Source organism: Salarias fasciatus, chromosome 14 (assembly GCF_902148845.1).
Source record: "Salarias fasciatus chromosome 14, fSalaFa1.1, whole genome shotgun sequence".
Classification (NCBI taxonomy): domain Eukaryota; kingdom Metazoa; phylum Chordata; class Actinopteri; order Blenniiformes; family Blenniidae; genus Salarias; species Salarias fasciatus.
Window position 1 is genome coordinate 29,858,545 of NC_043758.1, and position 25,486 is coordinate 29,884,030.

The 25,486-nt window shown below is 43.3% G+C and overlaps 1 protein-coding gene across 1 annotated transcript in view; it reads right to left on the reverse strand.

The window, feature by feature from the left end:
* nbeab (neurobeachin b) overlaps positions 1-25,486 on the reverse strand; it is a 251,897-nt gene that overhangs the window by 104,291 nt on the left and 122,120 nt on the right. The window contains 13 exon segments of the mRNA XM_030109360.1: positions 5,170-5,297; positions 7,268-7,391; positions 8,912-9,066; positions 16,586-17,018; positions 18,480-18,750; positions 18,986-19,093; positions 19,290-19,417; positions 20,233-20,413; positions 20,856-20,864; positions 21,144-21,297; positions 21,547-21,764; positions 22,983-23,954; positions 24,314-24,506. Of these exon segments, the coding sequence (XP_029965220.1) occupies positions 5,170-5,297; positions 7,268-7,391; positions 8,912-9,066; positions 16,586-17,018; positions 18,480-18,750; positions 18,986-19,093; positions 19,290-19,417; positions 20,233-20,413; positions 20,856-20,864; positions 21,144-21,297; positions 21,547-21,764; positions 22,983-23,954; positions 24,314-24,506 (3,074 nt within the window).

Consider the following 25,486-nt stretch of genomic DNA (forward strand, 5'->3'; position numbering starts at 1 on the left):
AGGACAGCAGGAGCGCGCAATACGTCACATCCGCTCAAATTCTCTACAAGAAATACAAATTGCCGGACCGGCACTGCAACATTCAAGTGACAATTAGCACTGCTAGCAGTACTTACAGTTAATATGTCAGGGCACATTGTACACATCATTGAATATTTGTAACATATTTATGGTGGAAAATAAGTATTTTTAAAGTTGAAAAACTCTTTAAGGCACCTTTAAAGCCACTTCAATAGTCCAATGAATAATTCTTGTAATTACAAACCAGCAATTTCATACTTTGTATGATAATCAAAGATAGATTCATTACAACAACAACAAAACACTAAGTAATAACTTGCAGCGTGACACAATGTAAGTTTGTAATGTTTGAAGAAAAACATTATCTTCACGATACTGTATTGTATCTACATCGTACCTTAACTGCAGAGCTAAATTGTGTCTTTTCGTTTCTTTCCATTAAACTTTAAGAACTACAATTAGTAGAACACATTTATAGATTGACCACCAAGATTCAAATCACTATAACTTCAGTTTTTAACAACCAGGATTCAAGAGATGTGAAGAAATGTGAATTTAAACAGTAGAACATACATATGTCGTACAAAGTTGTTTGGGTTCCTGAAAAATGTTAACTTGAAATCTGATGGCAGCGACGACTGGGAGAGAATAACAGTGAACCTCCAGGTTAATATCAGGCAACACTGAATGGAAATACAGAATGCTAAGTATTCAGAAGAGTGAATGGTGAATCTTTTGACTGCTTTCCTTTCCACCCATGTCCATTCATGAGCAGAGGGGAACATATTGTAAATACTCTGAGAGGATGTGACCCTTCTCTTGTACACAGGGTGCCACAGCTGACCCCTTGTTATAGCAGTGACATGCCGAGCCATAAGTCAGTCCAGCCTGACACCGGAGTCAGGTGGCCGACTGACCCGGGCCTTGTGCTGGTAGACAAACTAAATGCATTCTATTTAAACACGGCCTGCCAGTCCTTTCCTGTAAACAGGCCAGGGTTAAGGCACGGGTGAATGTGGCATTGTGGGGTGATGTGCCGGCAGGCCGGGCCACTCCGGGGACAGCAAGGAGCAGGCGGCAGGCATCACAACAGCAGCAGTGTTCGCACACAGCCCTTACCCACCAACTCCAAGTGTGAAGCTCAGGGTGCACTCAACATAATTGCCGCAGTGACCACATGTCTGCAGAGGGGGTGAAGGAACGGGGTGAAGCCAAGGGGCACGCGGGGCACAGGAGGGCTTGACCCCGGGCAATCTGAGCAGTGATGGATGGCTGGTAATTACTAGTAAATGGAGCGCCTTTGCACCACAGCTCAGTATTTCAACTGGGAGCCTGGGAAGTGCCGGGAAGAAATGTAGAAGAAGAGAGGAAACGGGACAAATCTGGCTCGATCACAAATGCACTGAAACGACGACGAGTCGGGTGTGATTCGGAGCTGTGTGTTTATTTCGTCTGATGAAACTGATGTAATCCGTGCGAAGGTGCACATTTCACACACTGAGACAGGGTTAAACACGTCTGGCGAGGGGAGCCGGGGCTGGAGCTGTCTGTCTATCTACGACCTTGTTGGGTTACAGTCTGCAGTCTGGGATCAGCTCTGGTTTGTCAGCTTGGTCAGTCCGCTGACAGACTTTGAGTGAAAGGGTAACAGACATATTCACACTTGTCAAGGCTATGCTACCTGATTTTTCATTCCTCTCTCTTGACATTGAGCGAGTAGCCGCAGCCACATGGCGTACTCACATGTCTATTTACATATGTATGTATGGTCGATGCATGATTTATTTTTTTCGGGGGTAAAACTGACTGTTTGTGGGACGCTAGCTGCTGAAATGGAAACATGTTTTAAGAAGCAGTTGAAAACACTTCAAACTTCTTTTTAGTGTGTCAGTTCAAGGATACATCAATTAAATGAAACCCTGCTAATGATTAAATTAGGCAACTGGAATGGCTTTAAAGTCCCAATCAAATTTAGATCTAATGCTTAAAAAGACCCAGAAGGCTAAACCCTGTATTAAACATGCATAGGAATATAATATTGGCAATTTATCAATAAAGGTTGACCTGATGTCCTTCTTTAGTTACAGCAGTGTTTCTGCCATTGTGTGTGAATGATTGATCGAGAATAAAGCCATTAAACCATTTTCCCATTTACAAAAAGGACTTTAACAAGCTTTAACCTTCTCTCTGAAAGCTGCAGGATAAACAGCTTCGGTTTGAGTCCAGTTCTGTGTGGCGTTACACGTTCTCCATCTCCACGGATTTTCACTTCAAAAACAGAGTTGACTCTAAAATATTCATCACATCAGAGTTTAATCAACAGTCTTACATAAATGGGTGTAAGACTGAGGTCACAATGGATGCACATGCTGAATAAATGAATAGGTAACCATGAGGAAAACAAGATACTGTTGATTAGTGGGCAATGTAGGAGCAGAGTGTACATTTATTTAGCTCTGGTAGACAGTGGATTGGATGTCATGAGGCAACAGGCAGGTAGACTATATATGGAGGAACTCTTATTTGCTAGTAAGGTGTTTCACCTGGAAGGAGGAAACAGTTCGTTGAAGCGGGTGGGAAAGACGAGCCTGAGTGAAACACTGTGAGCTGTGAATGTTTATAAAGGAGCTCTGATAATGTTAATGTTTTCTCCAAATTCATGGATTTTCTTCCTTTTTTATTTTGCATATCATCTTTGTGTACGTGTGTGAGTTTTCTCCAGTTACACCAGTTACTCCAGTTATCTACCACATTCCAAAAACATGCAATAAATGAGGCTTATTTATGACTCTGATGTTACCTGTAGATGTGAATGTCTGTATAGTTTTCTGTGTCTCTGTTTACCCTGTGATAGACTGGTAACCTGTTAGTACAGAAGATGTACCAGGCTGCTGCCGTTCTCTACGGAAACCTCTAAAAATCAGACTTTGGCTATGAGGAAAGGTCAGAGATTTTTTTTTTTTTTTTTTTTGTATTTTGCTTGTGAGAGAAGAAACCGGAGACCACACACACGTTGATTTTGCACACCGAGTCTCACACATGCCTGTGCTGATTGCGGTGGCACAGTGGTCTTGTGAATACAGGCCAAAATAAGCCGGAGGGATAAAGTGGCCAAACACACACACACGAACCCGCGTGCACAGATCCTGAGGTTAGGCACAAGTTGTACTGAGATGCTGCCAACCTGAGGAAAGCACTGGGAGCCCTCACACAGCCCACACACCAGGGAATAGTGCAACAAGACACACTCCTGCAATCACTGCGTGCAACAAAACCAGTCACCACTGATCTCCAGCAAATTGCAAAGTAATGCAGTTTAAATTAAAAATGTATTGAAGTTATGAAACCTGAAGTCTGTGGATTAGTGGAGTCTGGGCTGAAATTGTGATTCCAAGTTTCCAGCGCCTTCGCTTTAAGTTATTACTGTATTACCTCAGAGGCAAATAAATAAAGCTCTCTTTAAGCATTTATACTTCATTTTATTCACTATAAACGTAGGTGATGGATAATTTATGTCAAGAAATGTTCCAAGTATCATTAGTTTCAAATGAAATTCTTATTTTCTGCGGCGTTATTCTCTCCGTTAAGGCCCCGAAATCGAGCTGGAGCTGGAGCTGGACTGGAGCGGGGTCGCTACATGTCTCTACAAGGTGACAATCAGGCAGGACTATCACAGATAAGATGATGTGTGGAACCAAGAGAGACAGACGCAGGCCTGGATAACTGGCCAAGAATGGAATATTTATGAGAAGAGATAACGTGTCTGTGACAAAAGTGAAATGTAAATACAGTATCTGCAAAGTGTTGACGATATCTAAATCCTGACTTACTTACATCCTGCATGAAGCGAACTAAAGTGTTCTGTTTGCATGCATATTGTGGATGAAAGAGATTCAGAAGAGATCACAAGATCAAAGAAAACCACAGAAAACATATTATCTAATATGAAGTTAGCAGATAAAAGTCGTGGATGGCCAGCCGAAGAAATTCTTCTCACATCAGCAGGTGAAGGCTGGGCTGATTTGCTTCTCCTTTGCAAACACATTAAAAATAAATCCATCATACACAATGCAAACTGTTTTAGCAAATCATATAACACCTTGTACATTGATCTACCAGCAAATACTGTGATTTGCAAGATCTGGAAATAATAGTCAGAAACTGGGGCTTACAAAAAGAGACAGGTTGACCAAACAAAACTATCCATGCAAAAGCACTTTCAATCTGGCCAGCACCCAAATACAAGTCTACTCTACAGACTGCATTATTTTGTGTGTCTGAATCCTGATCATCCTGACAGCATGGCTTTGAGGCTAATGTTAGTTTGATATCTTTCATGGCAACATCACCAATATTTCACCTCGGGTCTCGGTGTTGTTTTGCGGCTACTATTCTGAAGATTGTTTGAAAAATAAATTTAAAAAAATTGTATTTTTTAAATTCTATCTTTGGTGGACTGGGTCGGAGCCTCTCGTGGGCCGGTTTTTGCCCACAGGCCTTATGCTTCACACCACAGACTTTGAGAACTTTCATTATTTTCTTACCTTTGGTTTTGCCTGGCATCATTATATGCATGGAATCATTAAAATCATTACATAGACTGCACAGTTTTTAAAGCAGCGTGAACAGACAATAAGCAAAGTATGAAAGGTCTTCACTTGCATGTTTCTTCTCCAAGCTTATACTGCTTTCAATAAACTATCTCCTCTTTATTGGAAAACAGTCCAAAAATAACTTTATAGTGACATCTGACCACAAGAAACCAAAGTTCCCTTCAAGCAAAAAGCAACGGCAGAGTTTGCAAACACAATCTTAGTTTTGCACTAAAAATATCAGAAACAGGAGGCAAAGGCCGCCAATTATTTCAACATTCATCTCAAAATGACATTTGTTGTGACTTTCAAACACTGATGTTTAAAAATACATCCAGGAATAGTCGTCAAGATGTGGCGTGAGAAAGCAAAACACACGCTCAGACAGATGAATGAAAGGGAACACACACCTAATCAGACTGCGACAGACCCCCAGCTCATGCGCACAATCGTCACTTTCCTGTCAACACCGGCTTCTGTGCACGCATCCATCAGCGTGGCAGCCGGGGGAGGACAGGCCGGACAGAGGAGAAAGCGCGCGGCGTGGCATGTGTACCTTCGATGAGCAGCTCCTGACCGTGGCTGCCCAGCAGGGTGCGCGACAGGAAGGGAGCAAAGTCCACGAATATCTCTCTCAGCAGGGGCGCCACCTTCTCCAAAGCCCTCTCCAGTTTGGTTGTAATGCTGTCAGAGAAAGCACAAAAATAAACCACATACCTGAATCTGAGCGCAGACAAGAAGATCGGTTATGCTATATTCTTTACTGGTTGGAATCTAAAAACGAACCACACATTTACAGAAAACAACAGGGACGAACGGAGGACTAATCTGAGAGTCAGACCGCTTTCGGCACCTCAAACAGCAGGAATCCTCCTCATGGACAGATGAGAGCATCTGATCTGGATCTGAGCTGTGGCTCCTCATTCCAGGACTGGACGGGCGGTCAGCAACAACAGCAGCCACATTGAACCTCCTGCTGGAGATGCACCTTCATCTTTTTGGAAACACTCGCTCCAGTCTGCTCACAGCACGCCACATCGGCCCTACGTCTGTAATCCTTAATATTATACAGGGCGATGACTGTGGCATGCCTTTATGATCTTTTTCCGCTTTACTTTTGTATTTATCTGCCCATTTTTAAACTCCAGGAGGACATAAAGGATAAGTTGACCCAGTGCAGACAGCTAACAGCAGTGAGCGTAGAACCAGACCGTTGACGTACCAACAGATTTCAGAAGATGCACACCAGGCCAGATATTCATGAGAATGTGCGTGCTGCGACAGAGGAGGAGGATTTAATGCTGTTAACAGCCGTGCAGAAGCATTCTCTGTTGTGACGTGTTACCAGGCTTTCACCTGAGATCACAGCGGTTCGGCACTACACGAGAGAACTTCCACTTCCTCTCACACACTCTCTACATGCTGACATTATCTGAGCTCCTCGGGAAAACCGTGGGCCGGAGTCATGCAGCCAGGACGGCATACAGGCAGAGATACGAACATATCTCTGGATCTCCTGAGTGTACACACAGATAGAGCAAAAAAACTGCAACACGAGGAAAGTTGGAGCTTGTTTTCCCCAGCTAGGATGGACAAACAAGTAGCACAGGAGAAAACAACAGGAAGGTTTGAGTTGGGATTTATATCCGTGTGTTTTGACTTCGAGGACATGATGGGATGCAGGGGGTCTGATGGTTAATGTGCGCGTCCTTGCCTCAGACCTCTGGAGGCTGCTGCCTGTAACCCTGTCAGAGAGCTAAAGGCTTTGAGCTCAGGTGGTTTCAGTGGACTCGGGTCCGATTCACTGAAATGAAGAGACAAAGAAAGTACAGGTCGCTCCTGAACGGTCAAGGCTGGAGAACTTCAACACATCAAAGAAGACGTGGCATGGATTCATCGCTTTTTATATTTTATACAGTTCATGAAAATAAAGTGTGTATCAGCAGGCTCTGCAGCGAGACGGTACCATCATCGACTTCAGATACGCTAAGTGATGTCGGTTACCGCTGCCATGGCAACTGCATCTCTATTCCTCTCACAAAACAGAGAGAGAGAGAGAGAGAGAGAGAGAGAGAGAGAGAGAGAGAGAGAGAGAGAGAGAGAGAGAGAGAGAGAGAGAGAGCATGAAAACAGAAATGGAGAGAGAGACAGAGGGACAAAGAAAAAAGAAAGAGAAACAGAATACCTGAAAAGGAAAGCGACTGACAGAGTGAAAAGAAAATGAGTGAATGGCAGACACAAAGAGAAAGAGACATAACAACAGAGTTAGAAGAGAAAAAGACAGAATGAGAAAGAGTCAAATAAAGCAAGCGAGAGAGACAGAGAGCGATAAATAGAGGGAAGAGAGAGAGAGAGAGAGAGAGAGGATGGAGAGGGAGAGCTGGGCTCACAGCAGTCTGTCACAAGCTATGAGAGCCTACAGCCAAGATGAGTCAAGGTCACCAGCACAGATAAACACATGTTAGACAAAGAAAACAACCAAACTTTCACCAAAGTCTTCAAATGTGTGTGTGTGGTTTTTGTTTTTGTTTTTTGTTTTTGGTCAATAGCTGAAAAGAAATGTTAAAATATGGCAAAAAAAAGGATAAATAAAAACATTACAACTTTGCCTGAGTGAGTGAAGAAGCGAGCATGTTGGCAGAGCTCTGCTGTACCTCATGTTTTCTACTGTGTCCTCAGGCATGGGAGCCACCGTCTGCACCGCCGGGAGGTTTTTACTGGTCGCTCCGTTGACGAAGCTGGAGGACGAAGAGGCGGAAGCGGCCACCTCAGTGGCTCCTGACGGACGCAACACAGGAGCGCACAACGTCAGTGTTGGACAAACGATCTCTAACCCCGTATGGCATCATACGAAATGTATAAACGCAATGTTACACACATACTTGCCTTTTTTAACTTTTTCTAGTACAGAAAATCTCGTAAATGAGATTTACAATAAATAAACAGTATGTTCACTTTTCATTTTTAACAATCTAAAAAGAAAAATATTGCGGAAGAATAACGGATATCAAGTCAAAATTATCCCTACTGTTTGACTCCTGTTACATTTAAGATGTGAGAAATAAATATTATTTGGTTTGGGGACAATTGTATGTACGTTGGCTGACGTTCTGTTGGAAAACGCTGAATGCAGGCGATGGCAGTCGAGCCGAAATAACTGAAAGAAGATGAAGAATGCGGCCGCAATCTGGCTTCTGATTGTTGACTTCAGCACAAACTTCAACCAAGTCAAACAGATCGAGGCGTTTATCCACAAGTGCACCTAATCTGTCACACATGGAGCGGTTTTATTTAGAAAAATGACGTAAAGAAGAATCAAAACATCATCTGGGTTATTTTGTTCCATGCAGCTTGTGCATCAGAGCCTAAATCCGGATGTTTTGAGAGGATAAACGCAAATGAATCCAGTGAGATTTCAAGCACAAAGAGTTCAAAATCAATAAAACTGGAGGGTCTGAGTTGAGAGGAGCTTCAAACTTTCACTTCGTTTCTCACATTCCTGCTCAGGGGCTCGGAGAAAAAAATAGAGCACATTAAAAAGGCGTTAAGAGTTTCTAATGGCTCTTGGTGTTAAGTAGGTTCTTTCAGAGGTCCAAACTCCACGAGCCCCCCGAGATGAAGGCAGCACAGCCTCAGCAGGGTGTGTGAGAGACGGCAGAGCGGCGGCTGCAGACCCGTCCTCACCCCGGAGCAGGTTTGTTTTCACTGTACAGTCTGGCCTCATTAAAACGGGAGAAGAAATCTTAAAGATGAAAACCAGTAAGTTTTCACAAAGCAGTGCAGAGAGCTGCCAAGAACACTGAAAGATGTGTGGCACTAAAGGTAAAGACCGCCATCTAGTGGTGAAACCAAGACCATGCAGGTGAGTCGAATGAGAAAATGCTTGCAATTTCAGCTCATAATTCCATATTTCAGTTCATTTTATTGTAATGTTTAATTTCAGTTTTATTTGTAAGAAAAAAAAACAATTTTAAAGGAAAAAAAGAAAATAATAGAATAGAAATACTTAATTAATCCTAGAGGGAAATTCATTAAAATAAAAATTATTCTTCAAAGTGGATTATCAACATATTTAAGAGGATAACAACCCTAGAAAAACATTGCGATGACTAAAACAAGGTAAAACTGAGGTTAAGAACCAGATATAAGAATGTAAAACCTGAACATTCTGATACCGATGCTCTGTTTTTAAATCCTTTCTTGTTTGATCTTATCACTTTATTAAAGTTGAATTGTACAAAACGGCATGAGAAATCCTACGGAAACAAAGTTCTTCAGTGACCTCGTGTGAGACGTACCGGTGGTGTTGATCATGCTTTTGGGGGTCGCAGAGGCAGAGGCGAAGATGTTGGGCGTGCTGCCCGAGGTCACGGCGGCCGACGAGCTGCTGCCCCCCAGCGTGTTCACCGCCAGGCTGCCGGGGGACGTTTTCTTCACGGGCACCACAACACTCCTGCAGGAAACACACAAGACTTCCTGTCAAACAGATCAAACTGTATGGAGATGAAGTTGAAAGATTTAACTATGAAGACGAATGGGTTCATGTTCTCTGTTTTGCACATTTTATTACTGTTTCACAAAGAAAAAAAAAAACAGCTGTGAAGTCAACCACAAACACCTCTGAGGTGCAGAACCAATTTAATGTGTTAACCTCAGACACCGAGTCATGAACTTCAAGTATGAATTCAAGAAAACCCTGCTAAATTACAATAAATATAATCCACTTGCTGCTGAAACACTTCAAATGTATCTATTGTGGGACAAAGAAAGATCTTATTTTTTGGAATTGTTATAATTAAGCTCAATAACAGATGAGTATGCAGACTTGGGAACAGTTTGTCAAACAATTACCAAGTTATAAGAAGACTTTAAAAGTCAGAAAGAAAGCTGCAATTTTAAAATGCATTTTCCCTGAAGACAAAGTTTAGATTTTCTTCACATCAAACTTTCCAAATATCTTTCTGTGTGTTTGTCATGTATCTGTAATTATCTGTAATGGTCGTGTGAAAGAAATACCACGTCCAAAGAAGGAACAAAGTCATGCTTTAGTGAACTGATGTTTATGTTTCCAGGCTCTGCCAGTCCAGGAAGGAAAATTATTCAGAGTCGTTAGAAGGTAAACATTTGAACCAGCTGTTGAACCTGAAGATCAACCAACGAGCTACAAAACCAGGGAGGGTAGACTGGGGTTACTTCAGGGGAAACATGCAGTTTGATGAGTGTCCGCTCAGTAAAATGAGAGAATAAGTAATATATATGTTATTTCCTTATTGTTTTTGCAAAGGCATATGAGCAGAGTCTGAAAAAAAGAAACTTAACAGGTTCACATTTCTAAAGAAAAATAAGTGTAATTTCAACCAGTAAAAAAGTAATCCAGTAAAAAGAGAAGTTTAAGGTGCTATCTGCCACAGTGTTCCTCTTTATGCTAAGATGCTTTCTCAAGTTCACACCTTAGCTTTCATTTATTTCTTACTTCTTATACTTATTCTTTATTTCTTCTCTCTGAATTGACCCATTGGCGGGCAGCTAGCTGGCCACCGTCCACCCTGATGCTTCTTTTCTGCATGTATCTTATTTTGTTTTGACATGTCTGAAAGGTATTATTAATAAATGTTCACCATGCATAACTGCAATATACCTCAGTCAGGAGGAATGTAAGTTTTCTTCCAAAAAGCTCAAATGTTTCATCAATGTTTCAAGAGGAGACCTCAAGAATTTAGGAGCAAACCAAGAAGTGTTTAGAAAAACCAACAATCTTCAGCAAACAGAAAAGTTGTATTTGTTGGTGATCTGTGGATGACTTGAATTGTACAGAAATACAGATTTAAAAAGATACAACTTTAACCCAAAACAAAAAAAAAATCCAAATGTAAGTTAAGGTACAAAAACAACCACATTTGGATGCTTGAAGATGTCCTGGAAGTGAGGAGTCTCTTCAAGTTTCTGAGTTCAAATCTACCAAATTTCATATAACAGAAGAAGATATTCCAAACTCTTCTTCCTTGGAGTCTGCAGATAGAATTAGAATCAAATCCAGGTGACAAATAGAACACAGATCACCTTTCTTTTCATCGGGGCAGCTGTTTGTGGAATCCGTGCCATAGCATGTGAACATTTTGTCGTCGGTTAATGAGTCAGAATGAAGAAAAATGAGCAGTCTTCAGGATTTGAGAAACTTTGACAAAGATGGAAAGAGTCAGGGCATCTCAAAAAAAACTGCAGCTCCTGTGAGGTGCCTAAAGTCTGTCGAGATCAATATCGATCAAAAGTGGTCCAAAGAAGGAAAAGTGGTAAAGTGGCACACCAAGGCTCATTGATCTGACTCGAACTTGATGTACGGCAGGTGTTTCTGATAGATGGTGTCAGAATTACAGTTTTTTATACATTTGTATTTCATTTTCGTGTCCTTTATCCCCCTGGTGGTGCCTCTGGTTCAGTCTTGGCCTTGAGAGCAGGGTCCCAGGTCAGGGGTCAGTAGCACAACAGAATAAACATTTACTTATCAACTATTTAAAGATGCAAAATATGAAAACTGTAAATGTTTAACAGGCAGCACCTGAAGTATAGGTGGGTATTTATGCATATTATGCTAAAAAAAAAGTGGAAATACCAGTGGTTCCTCTTTTATAGATAAAAGTTACTGTGCAAACTACCCCATGGCGCTAAACATGAAGGGGAAACAGCTTCTCAATAAATCTTTGAGATGGGAATGACATGTGTGACCTTAGAAGAAGCATCACAGAGCTTCCCTTCGGACGCCATCTGAGCGGTGGAGGGATTTACAACGGCCCTGCAGGAGCTCCCAGACAGGAAGGAGGAAGGGGAGCTCGTCCTTATCGGGTCTGCAGTCGGACTCCGGGTCGGTGGAGGTGCCAGATAGTGTCTGGTCCGATCTCCTGCAGTTACTCCGTGTGACAGAGGCCAGGCCTCTGCTCTGTCACCGGCTAAGCCTGTTGTCATCTGAAGCAAATCTCCACAAATCCTCCCTGAAGAAAACAGCACTGCTTAATTCTCTCTTTTGCTGCTGCTTTATATCACAGAGTCTTTTGGATGAAACATGCAGTGGAAAACTAACCAGATTGTCCTGCACGCAGACGCAGCTATTAGCTTTTGTTTTTGATCCTTAAATCTGATTTTGGTTGAATTTAATGTATGAATCAGTTCTCTACATTCTCTCTACTTAATAAACATATGATACAGATTATGTGACACTTTATTGTCCCTTTGCCAAGGATAACAAAACCAAAACAAAAAAATAGCAGATCAAAATGAGCTCAATCACACAGGGGGTCAGGAGAGAGAGAGAGAGAGAGAGTGCCGAAAAGCTTGAAAGCTCGCTGAAATATTAAAATCTCCAGGGATACAGCTGTGCTATGAAGCACACTGATGACAACCATCATTTATTTAGTGGATCTTCGAACTGTTCTCCTCTGTGAAACCTCATTGACAGATTTCAGAACATCAGTAGCTTTGTTTTGATTGCACGAAGCCGCCGTCGGCTTCATCTCGCGTTCCTAAATTCCTCCCCGGCGCGCATGTCGAGCAGCCTCCGTGGCACGACCGGGACGTTACATTACATCTACAGGATGCTGATAAAACACGAACCTCTTTTAATGAATTATTCATTGGCTGAGTGCTCATGAATCATGTATAGATTATCTAGTGCATATTTTATTAATAGGATTGTCTTAATTGAGTTGCGGAGAATAAAGCAAGAATTAATCCGGGGATGAATATTAATGGCGTGTGCTGCTGGGGGGAAATGGCTGCTATGTAAAGAACGACCAATGAAATGTTCCTTTCTTGACATAAAATACAAAAAAAACCTCATGGTATGATTTTCATTAAAAAAAAAGAAACAAAAGCAGATATTGACGATAAGCACTGTGCTGGTATTAAATCACAGGATTCGGACATAAGCATCATTTTAGACAACAACAGATGGAAAAGAAGGAAGTTAAGGATGCTTTTTAAGCTTTTCTTCACTGTACTTCCACTGATGGAATGGAAATGTGGGTTCAAACTCACCCTCTATGAAAGTACAGGGTCCTTTAAGCCTCCTTCTTTTTTTGATGTTGTCACTCCCGATCTATTTTTGCCCTGACAGACAAATGAAAGGCCTGTCCGTGGCTTGGCAGCTCATTTCGCTGGCAGGTGGCAAACAATTAGACACAGCAAATAGAGGCTGCGGGGTGGGGGTGGGGGGTGTGTGTGGGGGGGGGTCGTTGGACGACATGAAAAGCATGAAACAAAGTTGTAAATGTGGTCAGGAGGCTTTGTGTGAAAGCATTTCAAAAATAATACACTTTGCCGCGGCGGCTCATTTCAGGCTGCCACTTCCTATTATGGCCGTGAGCGGTGAGGCCGCGGCGCGGTGCGTGGCCACTTCTGTTCAATCTGTCATCAACGCCCAGGAGACTCAGGAGACGCCCCCGCCCCCACCGGCTGTCCTCCGTCCACACACTCCTCCATCGCTCCTCTATTCATCAGCTCGGCAGCAGCATGCATTAAAAAGAGCAGAGCCTCTATTGTTGCTTTTCACATTAAAAAAACAAAAAAAAAAAAAAAAACACTCAACACATCTGCAGTGTCCAGAGGAAAGCTCCACTCTGAACATGCACCAAACAAGTAAACAAATATGATTTTTTGGAACTTTCTCATAGGAAACGGGCATTAGGGGGAGCTGAGGCCTGAAATCCCGGCAGGAGCAGGTCTGTAAACATCTAAATCCAGACAGATTACTGTGCGGTTTTATCTAATCCAGGAATGTAAATAAACTGGGGCTTCGGAGACCTTTTCAAACACAGGGATTTCTTACTCCGGGGAGTGAGCACAACACAAGACGTTCATAATGAATAATGTTTTGCAAACTACTTAGAAACCATTAGCGTTACACTGGCGTACAGATAAACTCAGAGGATTTACATCAGCAGTTTGCAGTCACCCGAGAGATTAACCACCACATTTCAATGTTTTTAGCTTTCCTCATCGTAGATTAAAGCTCAGATGATTAATTCAAAGGAGAATTAGAAAGTGTTCTTGTAAGTTTAAATATTTGAGGTGAAAAGATGTTATTTCTAGTTTCTGTCTAAGATTACATTCACAGTAATGGAAAACGTGGCAAATAAACAACGTATCAGTCGATATGTGATGCCTATTGAAATGTTTCCTCACAATATAAACATAATACATCTAATGTGTCGTTCTCAAGTGGATATGTAAAGCTGATGGTTTTCAAGATTCGTGGTCCCACGCACACACACACACGCTGATGTGTAGTATCCATATTTACTTCAGTGTTTATTAGATCAAGCCTTCCTCTGTTCACACTGAAGGCTGACAATAAAACATGAATGCTCATGCAAAAGAAATCTGTATTAAGTCCTGCAGAGTGAACTCAGCCTCAGTGAGACGTGGTTACTGGATGGTGCAGAGGCCAAGTACAGCACGTCAGTTACACCTGACCGGTCCGTGAGATGAGATCTCACGGAATACAGTATTTATCAAATTAAGATGACTGTACGTGATGCAAACAATCCCACAGTTCCTGCCCTCCTCCTCCCCCGAGGTGGGCCCCCACCAGGACATGGAAGGGCACCCAGCCCGAGAGGCCGAATGCTTCACACCCACCCACCCCAACCAGGGCACGATGCCCACAACCACCACCAGGCCCAGGGCAGAAGTATTTCACACCTGAGTTTTCATAAAAATTGTCTTTCTATTGAGATTGTGGTCATGTTTTTGTAGTGATTTTTTGGTTTTGTGAAAAAAATAGACATTTTCATCACCTATATTCTGCAACAAAATTGTAAAGTTTAAATTTAAAGTTTATGATGACACTAGTTTACTGGCCCAGCCCACTGAGGAGGACATTAGGTTGCATGTGGTCTGAACTAAACATGAAAAAATGCTTAAAATAAATTGAATATTAAAACATGTTTCATTAAAGTTGACAAGAAAAAACACCACAGCAGCATCTATTTCTTTTTTTGCTAAAGAAAAAAGCTGTGTAGTGTGCATGGTGGTGTGGTGGACAGGCCTCTTTCTTCACAGTGAGAAAAATCCTGGTTCAGATCCATTATTAAAGCGAACCCCGATTAAAATGTCTATTAGCTCTACAAATGTTGTCGCTGATGTCTACACTTAAAATACGTTGTTAGAAAAGTATAAACATAATGCATAAGTTATAAAATGCCACTCGTTTATAGGATTATTGCTTACATGGTGGCGGCCATGTTTTGGCCGCGCAATGCATTCTGGGAGTGATGACGTCAGGTAGTTGTCTGTTCACCGAGCAAAGCCACAAATTACTCACAAATTACTTCTCTCGTCAGCTACAACTGAACAAAATGCCACATTGCGTCACTTTTGGATGTAATTTTGAAAACAAGGGAATTAAAAGAAGTGTGGTGAGCATCCACAGCTTTCCTAAGGAGAGAAAATTAAGAAAAGAGTGGGAAGATGCCTGTGGGAGAGTTCAGCTCCCAATACCTGTGCTCAGAAATCACGTTAACTGCATAAAATAATAATATTCTAACATTAATTCACAGAACAACTGTTACTAATTTCAGATTGTTTAATACAATTAAAGGTTAAAAAAATAAGTCATTTAAAAGAGCCGCAGATCTGCTGACGCAGTGAATCAAACCCGCCTCTGACAGAAAGTTGTTGCATCTGAGATTATTCATGAAGAGAGTAAGCAAAGGGCGAATCAAACATGTCTAAAAGACAGTTACATTTACTGTCATTTTTTAAAAAGAAGGAAGGGGAACGCGATGATGACTCAAAACGAGTCCGAATAACACCAGCAAGTGACGCTCAGCTGAAACAGGGAGGAGGAGGAGAATCCGGACATGGCCGTGATGTGGAGTGTTTTGGACTGTTAAATATGGTAAGAACACTGTCTGTTATTAGGCCGCCGTGCCAGATTTTAAATGATAACACAAGATTTGTGTGTGCTCTCCCGGCCGTGTGCGTGGCCGCTCTCCGGTATGTTATATATTTGCTCCCGCTCCGCAAACCGAAGTATGACCGCACCTACCCCCCCCCCCCCCCCCCCCCCCCGCTCCTCAGATAAAACGCGTCTCCACACGACGCTCCCGGGCTGAATTTCAGCCCCACCCCGGCCCTGCTGGCCGGGGCCCACAAGACGTCCGGGTTTATGCAGACAGCCTGAAAGTTTGGATACGCTGTGATACAGGGGAGATCTATGGTAAAGTAGAGAGAGCAACCATCTCCGTTTGTCATTTTTGTGTTAATTATGTTAATCGTGACGATATAAAGTAAATAAGTACCATGAACAGCGACAGAAAGAAAATTGAGCTCTTTGCAGCAGACGCTCTCTCTCGGTCGCCACTGAGAGGCAGCATCCACAAAGGCACCAGCGGCTGTGACCGATTCTCTCTTCCTCTTGATAGCTACCATTTTTATCGTCATCTCCTCTGTTACTTTCATTTTCGTCCTCGCTCTGTATTTGGTTTCGTGTTGGTTCGAATTGAAAGGGTTGAACACTCATGCTTATAAAGCTGTGAACAGATCACTCCTAAAACACTGCTGAGAGGTGAAACAACTTTGTGACGTCACTACCCAGAATGCTTTGCAACGTGCACAACAATGGCGGCCTCCGTGCGAAATAAACTTTGTTAAAATATAGTTAACTGAATGTATATATTTTTTTAAATTATTCATAGATATGTTACTGACAGCAAGCTGAACCACATAGAGCAAATTTATCATTATAGTCGGGGTTCCTTTTAAGTTTGCACCTCTACGTTTTCACCAAATATTATTTGGATACAGATGATGTTTTGTTGGGTACAGTAGTTTGCATGCACGTATCTGTATATGTCTATAACTTGCACTAAAAAGCCATCAGAAAGTCTAATATTAAATCAAGTAAGAAGGGGGATTTATTTTTAACCACTTCTTTTCACAGCCTGCATTGTCCTGTGTGTCACCACACGTCTCCTCACCTGTCAAAGGAGTGGAACTGCATGGGCAGCACCGCCTGGGCCTGAGCCTTGGCTGCAGGGTCTGGGTAGGAAACCGGCTCCAGTCCAGCATCCACGCCTTCCACCGGTGCTGCGACCAAGCTCTTCAGGATCTCTTTGACGTTGATGCCCTTGTTGGACTGGCTGATGCTGGCGATGGAGGAGGCCGACTTCAACCCCTCTGCATTGGGGGACTCGGACAAACTCTCCTGTGACCTCTTGACCTCTGAGGACAGTGTAGATATCAGCTCGTTGACGTGACCCCCCGGGTTGTGGTTCAGGTCAGACCCATTCAGGATGCCGGCGACTTGATCCTCCCCGATGCCGGAGTCTGTGTGCGGCAGGGAACTTTCCATGTGGAGGTCTTCCGACGGCACAAGGTGGTCTTTACTGTTTTCGAATACTAAGGGTATTTCTATAAGACACAAGAAACTAAAGTCAAACAAACGTGCAGGTTCATCGCCTGCATGCAACAAATTTTAAAGTTTTTTTTTTTTTTTTTACACATAATTCAATGCAAAAGTAGTAAAGCTACAACATATTTTAGATTTATTACATGAAAACTGAAATATTTCTAGCCTTTTTTTTTTTTTTGCCTCTTTGTAATTTTAACCTGTAAGTCACATAAATACACAGCCTCAAAAGCTTTATAACATTTCATTTTATGTTATAAATGCATGAATAACTGGCAGGACTGAGCTTTTCATTGCTTTTTTTTGAAATTAGTAGAGGAGAATCTGTATTTATACATATTTAAAGTTTATGACTGACTGAACAGCTATCCACCTGAAAATGAAAGAAAATGAAAGTTCATGTTGTTTTGACATTAATGCAGCTATTATATGGTGTTTCTAAGGATTTGGTGATTTTAGTGATCTTACTGTCTTACTGTTTTCTCTAGTGAGATTATCTCACTGTTATTTCCCTTTCACACAAATAAAATATGAATCCCTTTCTTCCTCTCTAAAACCAGATATAACAAGTATTTTTTTTCCCACCAAAACACACCCTTCAAAACACACAAGTCCATCATATTCTTAATATTTGGTCTGTTTATAAGATTGATTTTGATTCAGCCCTTTATTTTTACCCACAAACCTGCAGAATCGCGTTTCTACTGGGGTTGATGTTGACCTAGTCATTACCTACGTGCCGAATTAACATTCATCACATGCCCCCTAACGAGGTCAGCGGGGCCTGATTCAGCCGGCAACTCGTCTGGCTTCCCAGTCCATCAGACACTCGTCTGCCACATGCCGTCTGGAAAATTCCCCCATTTTCTGGAGAAATTTATGAAGGCGGCAGTGTGCCTCTCTTCTCCCAGCAACCTCTATGATCCCATTCTCCTCTGGTGGATTGCTTGCCTAATGGGCACTGACAGATGGGGCTGAAAATAGCAAGGCCGGTTCCACTGCCCCAAAAACCCACAGTAGCCGCTGCAGCGTTCATCTTCTCCCTCTTCATCCTCTGTGTGTTTCAAGATACTTGAATTACACTTACATATTTCCTCTGGCATCTTCTGTCTTCCTGCAGGGTTTTTTTTTTTTTTTTTTTTTACTCGCCTGAATGAAAGGTGATAAAGTATGCTCACTTGCGCATTTCATAACGGCAAGTTGGCACTGCGGCAAGCGTTGCATTAAACCTTTGTAGGCAGCCGCTGATTTCCTTTCATGTGCCTTAATGTATGATTCATGACTTGAGGCACACACTACCTTTTTATTTCAGAGACCGTTGATGCATTTTTAAGTTCACAACCACAATGTTCGGCAGCAGCGTGTTTGCTCCCGCGTTTAGTTCTGTGCAGTGCAATTAGCAGAGCTCATGAATAAACCACGGGCGAGCCGGTGCAGCGCAGGCAGGGTTTCCCTCGTTTTACCGAACGGGCTCACATCAGGAGAGGAAGGAGGGAGAATTCCGACACGGTCACCTCCAGCCATGATAAAGTGAAGAGAGGAAGGCAGAGCGCGGGCGTCGGCACCTGTGCTGGTCGGCGAGTTGATCTCCTGCCGCATGCTGCGGCCCGACTGGCTGCTCTTCCGTGCCGTTTCACGCTGCGGCTCCAGGATGTCCCGGTATTTGGAGACCATGAGGACCGAGATGAAGTAGACCACAGCTAACGCCAGGAACTGGGCCTGCTTACTGTCATCCTGCAGGAAGAAATCACAAAACAGCTGTTCAGAAGACTGTCATTACACACACACACATACACACTTCAGAGTTTTTGCTTTGAATGGCACTCTTCTTCGTGTTTCACCTGTTGATAGAAAGGTGTCACACTCACACTTTCTGTCTGCCCCAAAATCCCATTTTCATCCCCTCTACCTGCAGTAAAGTGTTTATGACACACAATTTCTCACGCCAGGACTCATAAATCCAACCCACCACATCACGAAACACCACGGCGCGGAGTCGATTAATATCCACGTCCTGCAGGAGGCGATCAGGGTCCTTGATGGGAGACAGGTTACAAGGGACAGTCTCTATGGCTGTCTGAAGCAGAGAGATAACACAACATGACATGCTACGCTGCTCAGTTCAGCCTCATTTCACTTTTCTCCCCACAGAGTGTTTGCAAAAGGATGGAAATATCATCATGTGGCAATGTATAGCAGATATTTCCAATCAGGACAAGCAGGTGTTGTTCTATAAAAGGCTGAGATAAGTGGCGTGCGATATTACATCCTACCTTACTGGAGGTCAAAGCATTTTGCAGGATTTCCTGAGTCTTGTTGTTGTTGAGGATGGAAGAAGAAATTCCCCGCTCTATGCTTCTGTGCCTGCACTCCAGACAGTTCCTAACAGCCACACAACACACTGCAAACATGCACACACACACAGAGGTTCTCATTTCAGAGTTAAATGGAAATTAAATGTAGATAACATGCATGACCTCTTTAAAACCAATCGGTTATCTCTGATGACTATTTGTTCCAGGCCGAGAGCGCGAGAGCAAAATCAGCAGCCAGACTGATTTCACACTCCAGCCCGTGATGAGAAATTGTACGTTTGCAAGCAGGACAGTGTGAAGTCTGAACGCTGCTCCTCATCCCCCGGAGCACAACTCGGAGTCAACAATCAGGCAAACACAAGCTCTCACACACACACATACACACAAACACATGCACAGGCAGAAACACACACTGGCCAACTCTCCCGTCACATTTCAACCACAACATTTCATTTCACCAAAGTCCACACTTTAACAATTATTCGTAGAACTGTTTGCTTTTAACAGGAGATCTTTTATACAGACACAAGGGCAGAAACGAGTCCTATGACACACACACACACACACACACACACACACACAAATGAAAGACTCAAAAGCACCGAACTGCGCTGCAGATGATTCTCTCTGCTCTTTTTGTGTATTCCAAACTAAAGACGGCAATTTTTCACTGCTGAGCCCTGCACAGCCTCCAATTTACTGTTCAATTAGCAAAGGATTCTTAAATTAATTAGCTTTGCTGATCAAACAGGGGGATTTTCAGGGATTAGAGGAAACAACAATGTGTGAAGTAAATACTACCGACACATGCTCAAACTGGTTCATTCACCAGCGTGTAAATGCCACAGAAATATACTGTAATTCTTCTGAGCGACGGTCCGTCTGTCCACCGGCGCCTCACCGAGTCGCAGGCACTGACGCATCAGTCCGCCGGAGGACATATTCTTCTCGGCCTCGATCTCACTGAAGTTGAGCGAACTTGAGAAGACCAACACATCGACCATGACCATGAGGCGCGACAGGAAAGTGATGGCGGTCTCCGAGGACATGCCCTGCGTTGCCTCAATGTTCTCCAGCTCCATCTATCACAGAGGGGAACACTGTATTTATAGAAGAGCGGTGCTAAAGCACTGTCCACATTTCTGTCTCTACATGTGAAGAAAAAACCAGAAATACATCTGAAAAGTGGTCACATGATGTTGCATTCAAACCTGGAAACCCACGGCAGGTCAATGTTATGTAAGACTGAATGCAACCAAGAACATCAAAAGAAGTATCCGAATCTATCGAAATAGATCAGAAAGTATTCAACTGATGTGTCTCACAAAGGCAAAAATCTGCCATTTTTAAGGGTTTGCTAGGAAAACGGATACTTTTTGAGGACATGGGAAAAAAAGAAAGATTTTCAGAAGATGAAGCTACATAAGAAACCCGTCTGCACTCATTTCAGCCCATTTTCAGATGTATTTAGGAATACAGTGAGAAAAGAAGAGACATGGATGAAAAAATAGTGTGACCACTGACCTTTGCACTCTAGACATGTGCAGAAAGAAAAACAAACAAAATATTAAAATCAATTATAGTTCAGGGCTGCAAATTAAATCAGATAATTGCAACAGAGTATTGAAAATAAGCACAGATTACACACTGGGAAGTAGAAATCAACCAATATAACGTTCTCAGCATGAAGAGGAGCAGAGGGAAGCCTAATTTGCCAAAGGTTTCTAATGTGTTGCTTTCAATGAGAGCAGTTATCATCTGAACCACTAGATGGCATTATTCCCCTTCAGTGCATTGAGGAGGCGCACTTACAGATGGAGAGGTGGCTGCTGAGAGAAGGGGCAGAATCCCCCCACAGGCGATAATGATGTTGTCCACCATTTGAGAGATGAGATGGATGGTGTTGTGGACAAAAATGATGTTCTCATTACTATTAACGAAGTCCATGACAGACTTGCTGGAGTGGCTGCGGGGCAAAGAGGAGGGGAAAAAAAAAAAAAAGAGAAAAAGATAGATTAATATGGGCTGTGAGCATTTGTCATATAAATCACTGGACAATGCAGTGAGCATAAACCATTTTAAGGAGCCACATCCAATGCATTCATTACAAAAAAATGCATGATGCTACAGAGGGAAAGTGTAAGTATGGCTGCTTTGCATCGTGCCCTTCCCCCCTCTGTCTGTCTCTGCAGCCCACATATATCACTCCACACACCTCCTCCAGACGTGCACGTCACTCTCCAGAGCAAACAGCAGGTCAGTGAGAAGCCTCTGGTGCATGGCTGACCATTTGAACTCTGGGATACGGAACATGGTGGTGCGCGGCCCGGGGCTGAACTGCCGCCGCTGCTCCTCTGTCATTGGGGTCGCCCGAAAGCCGAGGTCCACACGGATGTCCTTCTCCATCTGAGTGACTAAGCGGCCATGCAGACTCTGATGGGAGAGCAATAAATCAGTATAACAAATTAATATGAGATCACACGAGCAATCCATGTCCAATGTAAAATCCTGCATACTTTCTAATCCTATTTCTATGATTAATAGCACGCTCATAATCAGATGTAATGCTGCAGTCAACCCATTCTCTAGGAATGATAAATCGCCAGTTTAAAGTGAGTCCTCTGATAACCTCTCGCACCCTGCAGGTAGAGAAGAAAACACAAGCTCAACTAAACACAAGAAGAGCGACTCAGAAAGGAGCGTCAACCAGCAGCTGGAAAAGACACCACAAATGAATCCAACATGAGCAATTACGCAATGGCAGTGGAAAGGCTTGAAAATAAACTCTGCCTCCCGCTGCTCCTCCAGGAGTGACCCAGCGCAGCCAAAAGAGCCTGACCTCTGAAAGAGAGCTCATCTCCACGAAGGCAGGGAGCACTGAGCAAGTCCCGGACGACTGCTGCAGAATAATGCTCTCCTGTTGGCTCAGCCGAGTTTCCTCCAGCCTCAGAGGGACGATGCACGATCTGCACCAGGACTTCCTGTCCCCATTACAATGACCTCAGCAGGTCTGCTCCCCCAGGAGACATGCACTGCAACATGTGCCACAAGCCACATTAGCTTTTCACCTCACCTTCGTCTCCGTTCGGGCCCCAAATATTCATCATATTCTACCCTGCTTCAGCTAATAGCTTGACTTAACCTTTCAGATATTCTCACTGATGTGTAATCTACCTTGGGCATTTCCAGACTTACTTTTTAATGCCTGGATCAATACGCACCAAAACAACATTTATATAAATCAGTGGTGTCAAAACAGTGACCACATCCAGCCCAGTTTCATCTCGAGACCAATAAAATAGTGCCGTTATAACTTTAAAATGTTAACTTTTCACATTTTCTATGTTATGGTGCAGAGTATACGTGACAAAAATGTCTACATTTTCCCAAGATCAAACAACTGCTACGGAAAACTGCTATAATCTCAACATGAAGTCAATTTTAAATATATCTTCTGGTACAAAAATACAGTGAAACGCACAGAAAACTTCTCCCATAGTTGTTTCATTGTGGAAACTAACATATTTGATCACTTTACCTTTAAAGGGTTAAAACACAAAGTTCATTGAATTCTTCTCAGTGTATATGGACCAGAGAAGAAGTGTTGTACCTCAAACGTCACACACCAGGTGATGGTGTGTCCTGACTCACCTGTGTCGTGGCTGTAGTCTGAATCTTCTTCAACTCCTTGTCTCGGACATCTTCGGCCCTCTCCGCGTCAGAGGCGCTGCACGTCGCATCGGGCGCTCCTCCGGTCCGACCAGTCGAGGTTTCTCCTTCAGGTTCTCCCGCGGTGGTGCCTTCAGGGGCTTCTGGGCTTTTCGTGGCAGCCACTGAGCTGATGCCCTCCAGAGCCGTCTGCAGCTCGAACTCGTCTTTCTCCAGGATGCAGGGTAAGGAGCTGCCCGTCATGTGAGCCAGGAGGCCCAGGTTATTGCCCGGCGGCTCGGGTCCCGGAAGGACCAGCGGCTCAGCCGGACTCAGGTCGGGCAGCAGCTTGTCATCCACGCAGCCCGCCGCCGCCGCCGCCTTGCCAAACAGGAAGCTGTTGCTGTGAGGGATGCCGTCCTTGTCGTCATCCAGCGTGATGAGAGGAGCCGCGTTCTGCTCCGCCATGTTCCCCTTCGGCAGCAGCACACTGCTGACGCCGTTGTTGAGCTGTTCCACGGCAGCGCAGTACACGTTATCCAGCAGAGAGTCCACCTCCACCAGCGCGCCGTTCTCAGACACCCCCAGAGTCTCTGACGACAGCTCCAAATCATCCAGCTTGACCTCTGTGGCCTCCACCTTCTCCGCCTTGATGTCCACCAGCAGGTCGTGAACCTCGACCCTGACGCCGTCCACTGCAGCCTCCGCTCCTTTGAAGCACTCCTCGGGTCCCTTTCCTTCAGCCAGCAGGTTACGGGAGTCGCCACTCTCGTACTCCGTCTCACTCTCGGGCGTCTGGGAGTGATCGTCCACGTCTCGGATCTCTATCACCCCCGTGATGCCCGAGGCCTGAGCGGACAAGCCTGAGATGGTACTGACTAAACCCTTCTTCCCCTTCTTAATGTTCTCCTCCTCCTGGCGCTGGTACTCTTCATACATCTTGGCCAAGTACTCTTTGTGCGCCTCATACGTCACCTGTTGAAGACAAGTCAAATCTATGATTGACAAATTCATACAGCAGAAAACACAATTCTGTGTATGATATTTATAAAGTTTAGAAACTACGAGAAACTTTATAAAAACTCTGATATGAGTCGTGCTGTATGACCAGCATGTGAAATATCTGCAACCTGAGCTTACAAGTAGCACTGGTTTTATCAACTGAAGACATTGAAAGTCATCTTGGAAAAAGCAGGAAAAACACTCACTCATTGCACAATTTGTAAAACTTCAACAGCCATAAAATCAGAAAGAAAAAGCATCCTTGCCGCAGGATTTCTATACAGTGGCTTTTACTGTGGTAGAGCTCAGCGTTTCATCTCTGCTGCACGTACCTTGGAGTGGGCTATGGAGAGGGTGTCCACCCACACGCGCCATCCACCCCATTCGTATTTGATGGCGTGGTACAGCAGAATGCGAAAGATGTTGTACACCATCTCGCTGATTTTCTGTTCCTCGGAGTTTTTCGGGTTGATGTATCCCAGAGAAAACATCCAGTCCTGCCACACGGAGCACTGCAGCAGACACCTGTGAAACACACACTGACAGTTAACAATTACCATCTGCATGGCGCGCTGAGAAACCCAGGCTTAAAGAAAAACACAAGCATATGTTTTTGCTATTGTTGTTGTGATGTTTCTTCCATTCTCAAGAAAAAAATGAGCATCTGTTGTTTCAGATGAGGGGTTTAGTTGCATTCCAGACAGATCTGGATCACATGTCGCCCACAAACTAGTTTTGCTTTGAGGACAGAAATGTCATATTAACCAGAAATCAACCTGATTAAAGATCTGAGGTGTCAAACATAAGGCATGTGGGCCGAAAAAAGACCTGCCAAACCATCAAGAAAATTGCAAAATTTGCTAAAAATTGCAAAGGGAACAATTTTCATCTGAGTAGCAGGAACAACACAACTCTGAAGACCAGAGCTAAGATGTTGGTGATGTGGAAATTTAGTGTTCGCCTCACGAAACTGCAAAATGCAACTGTTGAAGACGTTTATTGGACATGTCACTGTATTTCATATCATTAAAATCTTGCAGTAATTTTGGTACCACTTATTTAGACTTGAATAAAGACAAACTAAAGTTTAAATCTAAACATTATCAAGGCACTATTTTACCAGTCTGTCCCACTCAAGATGAAATTGTGCTGCACGTGGGCCCTGGAATAAAATGTGTTTAACACTCCAGCTCGGCACGCATCTACTGTGTAATTATGATGCAGATGAAATAAAGGTTTTTTTTTTTTTTATTCTATTAGTAGCCATACTTTTCTATACAAATTTGTTAAAAGTGTTCTAATTTGTCCCCTGGAAGTGAAGATGAATTGAAGATGCCTCTCTGTGACTAATACAATTAGCTGGTATAAATGTAAATATGTGTGCTACGTGTACAGATAACACTGTAGAATTGGAATGGGATCTATACTGCTGTACATGTATTTAATAATAGCGATGGGAAAACATTACTCAAGAGATGAAAAGGGGGAGAAATAAGTAAGTCTAC